Source organism: Hippoglossus stenolepis, chromosome 12 (assembly GCF_022539355.2).
Source record: "Hippoglossus stenolepis isolate QCI-W04-F060 chromosome 12, HSTE1.2, whole genome shotgun sequence".
Lineage (NCBI taxonomy): Eukaryota > Metazoa > Chordata > Actinopteri > Pleuronectiformes > Pleuronectidae > Hippoglossus > Hippoglossus stenolepis.
In genome coordinates this window covers 1,055,565-1,062,835 of record NC_061494.1, presented here as the reverse complement: position 1 = coordinate 1,062,835, position 7,271 = coordinate 1,055,565, and the positions used below count along the sequence as shown (strand labels likewise).

Sequence of the window (7,271 nt, the reverse complement as noted above, 5' to 3'; positions counted from 1 at the left end):
CATTTTTCACAGCAGACATTTTGCATTATCATATTAGGTGAAACAGAGTTGTTGAATAAACGCAGGTTTTATTCCTATCAAGTGTCTCAGTAATCTATGACATTTTGTGACTAATATAACGTTACTGAAATAAAGGCATTTATTGGATCAGTAAACTTCGCAGCCATTTAGAAATATATATTACAAGTTAAATAAAGAGTTTTGGTTCTGAAACTAATTTAATTTTAATTGTGATCAATACTTAATTAATCTGACTGAAAATGAAACAGAATGTTAAAACTCATCATCAGGCTACTTTTTTTTTAACAGTGGCATGCACTGAAAGGCACATTATGAACAGCCATAAACAGTTAGTTACAGGAAACAGGAGTCAAAATGTAAACTGGTCATTATGTTCAGGAAATAGCACCTTAATGTGTGCACTATCCACAGTGTGTGTTCCATTTTATGAGGAATCAATCCAAACATCACAGAACTGATCTTTACTAATAGAATGATGAGATTATGAAAATACTGAGTTTGATTTTAGCCAAATGGTCAAACCCCAATACCCAGAGATGGTCTCATCTGAGGATTTGAAAGTGTCCATTAGGTTACTGTTTCTGAAGATGGTGTATGTGGGGCAAAGATGAGAGGTACTGAGTGGAGGTCAAACCTTTGGGATGTATCTGCAGGGAACTGCTGAAAAAGACTAGAGATAAAACCAATCAGTCTAACCCAACATTCCTGCTATAATTCCTCTTCCATTGAGTTTGTTAAGTCTGTCTTCATTGTACACATGGGTTAAAATACTAGACCTTATAAATAACCTTGATAATGAGATTGGTTAGCTTCGACTTGGAGACTAAAGTTCAGGACAAACAGCCTATATAGCCAAAAGCCATGTAACAAACTGGAAGGACACACTTAAAAAGGCTAGAAGCCATCAAGTTTCCTCATGGGAAATGTAGGATCCAGTGTTCTTGGATTCATATGTCAATCTTTAATTTTGTCCATTCATTTTTTTATGTGCCCATCAATGTGCCCCAAACTTTATGGAAGTGTAATATTGAACTACTGGTTTGCAACTTGAATGTAAATCTACCCATGATACAGTTGACCACAATGCATTTCCTATAATATACCTCTCACTGCCATGCCTCTGGTATGAGAACCAGTGTGACATGAGATGACACATTAATGAGAACCAGTGGTTGCAGAGGTTCAAATAATCTTGAGTTTACTGAAGTCAAGGAACTTTGTAGGCAATATTAAACATGATGGAGGCTTTAAAGATGCATCATAATAATAATTCTCATAGAGAAAGGGCTGCACATAGATGCACTGTTTTGAGACCAGCTTTGAGTGGTCATCAGGACTAGAAAAGCGCTATATAAATACAGACCATTTACCATTTCCAATAATAATAAATGGAGCGACGCCGGCGAGCTAGTTCAGGCAGCCAACTCGAGCTGCGCTGCTCCAATCATGTGACATACCTCACTCTCCACAACCATCTATAATACACACACTCAAATTTCCCATCATCCCCTTTGCTCGCACTGCTGCTGCAGTATGGCTACCAGTTGCTACAGCCCCTCCACCACCCCAGCATCCACCTGCAGGCTCCGATGGGGGGGTTACAAGTATTTGCTCATCACTCCCATCATTCCTGTGTAATCATATGGGGGAGGGATTAAGTTGGAGCCTAGACGCCAAACACTAAACCTGTTCTACTGCTGCAGTAAATGTTTGAACATGAGTTGTCTGACTGCACCATAGAAATGTTGGCACATGTAAATAATACAATGAGACAACTTTAAGGCCATGATCATTTAATAGTTTGTCTTAGTGGTTCATATTCCCAAATTTATTTGTAACTACACAAATGACCACAAATCAAAAGACACACAATTAATCCCCTGTAATGGCCAAACAGTTAAATTAACTGCGAGTTGTTCCTGGGCTACATCTGATGGAAAACTATCAATTCTTAAATATCTGTGTTATAGCTGAGCTGCTGTCTCTTCTATGTCTGTTTCATATACAATACTTATATTGTGTAATAGCACAGAGGGTGATAAAAACTCAAGCATGGTTAGATTTATTTCACATGATTTGACTACATACCTTGCAATCATTACAGTTCTTTGTCAGACTCTGAACCAAAGACACATTGACATAGTACAAGTATTTGCTCAACATCCGATAAGTTATTGAAACATTTCTTAGTTCTACTGAGAGGGAATAACAGGCCTCAACAGGAAAGGGAACGAAGAAAATAAATTCAGTCAGAGGGATGAGGACAGGGCAAAAGGGACAGCCTAAGTCAAATTAGTTTGTAGTGATGAGTCCAGCCCATCATTCCAGAGGCCATCAGCTCTTTAACCTTTCAATCAATATTCACTTATAACCAGTGTATTTGTTGAGTGGTCTAGCACCAGGTTTTTTCAATGTAGAGGACTTTTCTAATTGTAAAGCTTGCACATACTGTACCAACATTGAATCAACATTTCATCCCCAAAATGATTTCTGTTGTTAAACATAACATTTTATTTATTCTCCACATTTTACCTGGACACTTTAAAATCAAACATCTGTCTAATGGTGCCCTGGACTATAATTAAATAATCAAAGGAAAAACCAGTTACTTGATGTGCCAAGCACATAGCTTCTTCCTATTGTTTGTGTTATTTCATTGAGATATGTATGTTTGATGCTGCCCCACTGAGTAAAAATCAAATTGAAATTAACTAGGCTTTTAAAGTGTCTACATGCAACCAGCTTGAACTACATCAGCAAGCTATTTCCCAATCCACATATCTATGACCTCTTATTTATTGCTCCTTAAACTGGGACATGTGGTGGCCTAGAGCAAACTCAGAACATCTGATGAGGCAACAATAACCTAAAATGGCCTTTTAAATCCAATTTGCTTTGTCAAGCCTTGGTTCATGATGTAAAGTCCAACAAACAAGGTTGCTACAGGACATGTTTGTTACTTTCGTAAACATTTCTGAGTTTGATTGTCAGCATTTTGTTGTTTTAGATCAATCAGTATACTAATGCAGTAGCTCCAGCTGCTTCAACCTTAAGTCAGTTTCAGGTTTCAGCCACACAGTCACTCCACCTGGGTGCCTGAAATGCACAGAGTTTAGGAATGAATGTCTTTTGGGATTTACCTTTAACCTCTGACCATTAACACACAGCTCAATTTGACCACTGATTGTGCCTTCTAGGGACATTGTAATCCATCAAGTCGACATGCAGCTGCCATGAATCCCACCACAGTGGGACTGCAGACCCACTTTTAAAAGTCGGTAGTGTAAAGTGGTGTGATGAAAGTGCTCAGGCAGCTGTGAAGAAGCAACAGCAATAGATGTTCCATCCAGTTGATCTATTAATGTACATCTTCTTTCATGTGTGTCCTTGGCTGTAGGTTCATGTCCACTCTAGAAGTGATAAGGAGTGTTCTCATGAAGCCTCCCTTGAGCGTTCCCTTGGACATCTTTACAATGTGCTTCATATATCACTGTATTCTATCACAGCCAAACATAATCAGTCAGTATCTGTCTTGTTCTCGGCTGTGGATATCCCTGGTCCATTTGATCATCGTCTCTGGAGAGCGATAGAGGAAGATCAGTTTGGAGTAAAGTTCCTCTTCCAGCTCCAGCTCTCCTGTCTCACGCACCTGAAACACACAGAAACTCGAATGTATTGGGGGGCTGGGGGCATGGTGACAACACTGTGCTTTTCCTGGATGTAGCATTGAAAAGAAAAAGCAATACATTCTTATGATTAGACCGGCTATATTTAAAATGTCTTGGTCAAAGGAAATCGTATACAAATTTGGAAGATTTATATTACTCTGTCTTTGAAGTGTGTGCGTGTTTGTTTACACACTGCGAACTAACCAGGAAGATGTCTGTACACAGCTTCAGGATGCGGTCCACACAGGGCAGCTCCTCAAACATGATGGAGTGGGAGATCTCACTGAAGAAGCCACGCACAAACTTCCCAATGACTAAGACCACGGACACATACAGACCCATAATCCTAGAAGGAGACATTAGAAAGACATTTTTTTGTTAACATCCAATAAGGTTCCGGGGGAAAGCACAAAAACCTAATAATTGTTATATCTTAATGAATCGAGTGCCTCTCCTTTCATGCAGACAATGTCAAGAACTAGTCACATTGTTACCTTGAATTCTTCACTTAAGAGAAACATTTGGTAAACTGTACTGGCCCCATTGACTTTATAGCCTTAGAAATTCAGTCCCTATCTGGGTGCAGTTGAGGGAGTCTCATACACACCATTGTCCCTTACACCACTGGTCTGTACCCCACTATCTATGTCCCCTACTAATCTAAATCATAGTCCTGTAGCTAGTCAAAAGTTGCCAATATGGAAACTGTTTTAACACCACTAAAGAAACCCCAAAATCCCAATACTCTCCCTCTCCTTGCCAACAGCCCACCTTTCCTCCATCTCTGAATGACAATGCCTTTGGTTGAAACATAAGAGATGTATTACATCATTAAAATATCTGTATTTGTCTGCCTCCTTCTGTCAATTACCCTGTAATTCAAACACACCTTTTAGATCTTTCAGATTTGTTAATCTGTGAGAAAAAGTCGAAACGATTTTTCCGTTGCTTCCTCTGTAGATAAATACTGGAGAACATTCCCCACAATCTTATTCATCTAGGGCTAATTCATCATATATATATATGTGTGTGTGTGTGTGTGTGTGTGTGTGTGTGTGTGTGTGTGTGTGTGTGTGTGTTACTTACCCATATCCCGCCAGGAAGCCGAGGCTGGGTGGACTGACTTTGTCATTGAATATGACCATGGGTAGAACTCCACATGAGGTGTGGGCACATCCTGCGATGGCAATGTCCCACCACTCCTGATTTCTACTGTCATTCAGTGAGCGGTCACTCATCAGGGACAGGGTTATATTCATGTAACCGTCTTCATCATCTAGAAGACAACCAATCAGCTGGGTTAAAACAGACACTTGAAGGTGTGTATGACTGCAGCACTGGGATATGGAGTGGGATGAGAAATAATCCATCATTGTTCATTAGTGGCTTTGACACTGACAGTTTAGGAATCCTGTGCAGAGTTTTACTATTTTTGTTCATGTAGAGTTTATAATATGAATAAATGCATACAAATTTGCAATTTAATTTGTAATCATAGCGATCCATACGACAACCATCTGCAGTATGAAAATAACGCTGAAGATTTGGTCCGATTTTTCATGTTGTAATTTCTTTTTTTTAACATTTATTTTGAGCCTTTACCAATGTCGAACACCACTTTGAAACTGAAGCCAAACATCACATGTTGCTCATCAAAGCCATGTGGTTCCTTAGCCAGCCAAGTTAGACAGAAGGTGTCATGTGCAGTCTTTGTTACACAGTATTTTGAATGGAGACACCTGAGGAGTGGCCGGAATGGACAGCCCTGAGTGAGTCAACGACAGAGGCAGAAGTTTGAATTGATAAGTGATTAACTCCGACTTTGGATTCTCAGTGGTAAGTGTAGAAACACTCGTCAACAGAGAATTTGATTTGACGTGACCACAGAATTCGACAGTGTTACAGTGTGTGTCTACTACGTGGTGACAGTCTGGCTCTCATTGCACAAAATGTAACCTGCAGCTCTGGCGTGTGTAGCTGTGCCTTCACAGTGTCGTCATCACTCCAGCTAAAGGCTGCTGATGGAACAGATACCTGCTGCATTCAGATGGATGTTGAGTCACCAGAGTAAAAGATTGGACTTTAGTGTAGGCTGAATAAACAAATAGACAAAGCTGCTAAGAATCACTCATTTGTCTTTCCTTCTGAATGACGTTAATTTTGTAATCAGAATAAAAACATGCTTTTCCATATGACCACACCCTCCACTGCACCTCTCCTCCCAATGAGGGCAATGTGAGTGATCCAGATACCAAACAGGCACACTCAGGGAAATAACATTGGTGGAAAATACCACTTCAACTCAGCCAGAACTATTGTATTAGTCCTGTGAGACACAAAGTGTTCTGTGACACCAGGTTACTCACATGTCATTAAGACACTTTAAGGACTGGAAAATGTTTCTCATCGACATAAGGTCCATTTTAATGTGAACCAGTGACGTAATGTTTCCTTATGGACATTTTGTTCTTCTTTCTGATTTGATCCTTGGAGACTTGCATCTAGAATAGAAATCTGCTCTTTTAGGTGTTTGGCTAATTCTTCCATGACTCACTGGTCTGATCCTGGAAATGACTATGTCTGTTTTGAAATTTGAAGATGAAGAAAATCTCATATTGTATATATTTATAAAGTAACTCTGACCTTTATACAGTTGACTCACGGGTTTGGCCTCAGCTCCATTGGGAGCACGGATGTAGTTAGGGAACATATTAGGAACAAGCCTAGGAAATAAAGAAGATACCATCTTTAAGATACAATTCTATGAATTAAATAAAACACAAAGCACTTCACATAAACATCTTTCTAGACAGTAAACTTACACAGGTTTAGTGCGATTGCCAACCAGTAGTGAGGCCAGATCTGCTCTGACTGGGTTCCCAGGTTCCAGGTCTATAGAGTATTTGTCGAAGGTGTGTTCCACCGTCCCTCCTTTACCCAGGTCCCTGTCAAGGAGCAACATCCAGAGAAAAGAGACAGCTACAATCAGCTATTAGCATATAAAACATTCAAAGATGCATCACATGTATGCAATAATATCACTGATATAGTAGAGGACCTACATTTACATAAAAAAAAACTTTAGTTACACTTAGTTGGTGTCTTCAATAAATCAGAGATTAGTTGTACACCTTTCATACAGGTTAATGTAGTTCAAAGTGCTTTACATATGACTGACAAGCTGATGAGACCGAACAAATATGAACAAATACAATTCATTAGATGAATAAACAAATTTAATAATGGAAGGTAAATGTCTATCTAAAGTATATATAATCAAAAGCCAGGTTTAATAGTAGATTTACAATATGGTTGCGCTTAAAGATGTGGCAATTCCAGCGGGTCTCACATCCTCAGGCAGACTTTTCCAACAATTTGGAAAATATAAACTAAAAGCTGCCACACCAAATGTTTTAGTCCTGCTCTTGATGAAGTCCACTGTTTCTTAGAGTCAAGCTTCATCAGGACACTGTCACCTAGCTGCATGACTGGTAGGTCCTGTGCCCTGTGTCTCCAGTTAAAGGTCTGCCACTCCTTCTCTGCAGCATCAGCTCTATTAGAGACAGGTCTGGACATTTGGGT

General features: G+C 39.5%; 1 protein-coding gene across 1 annotated transcript in view; it reads right to left on the bottom strand.

Annotated features, from left to right (window-relative positions):
* Positions 1-2,067: 2,067 nt before the first annotated feature.
* piezo1 (piezo-type mechanosensitive ion channel component 1) overlaps positions 2,068-7,271 on the bottom strand; it is a 77,648-nt gene continuing 72,444 nt past the window's right edge. Inside the window, exons 50-54 of the mRNA XM_035172832.2 lie at positions 6,512-6,634; positions 6,333-6,412; positions 4,776-4,965; positions 3,894-4,035; positions 2,068-3,670 (exon numbers count right to left, since the gene is read on the bottom strand). Coding sequence (XP_035028723.1) covers positions 3,542-3,670; positions 3,894-4,035; positions 4,776-4,965; positions 6,333-6,412; positions 6,512-6,634 — 664 coding nt within the window. The 3' untranslated portion in view covers positions 2,068-3,541. The remainder of the gene's footprint in view (positions 3,671-3,893; positions 4,036-4,775; positions 4,966-6,332; positions 6,413-6,511; positions 6,635-7,271) is intronic.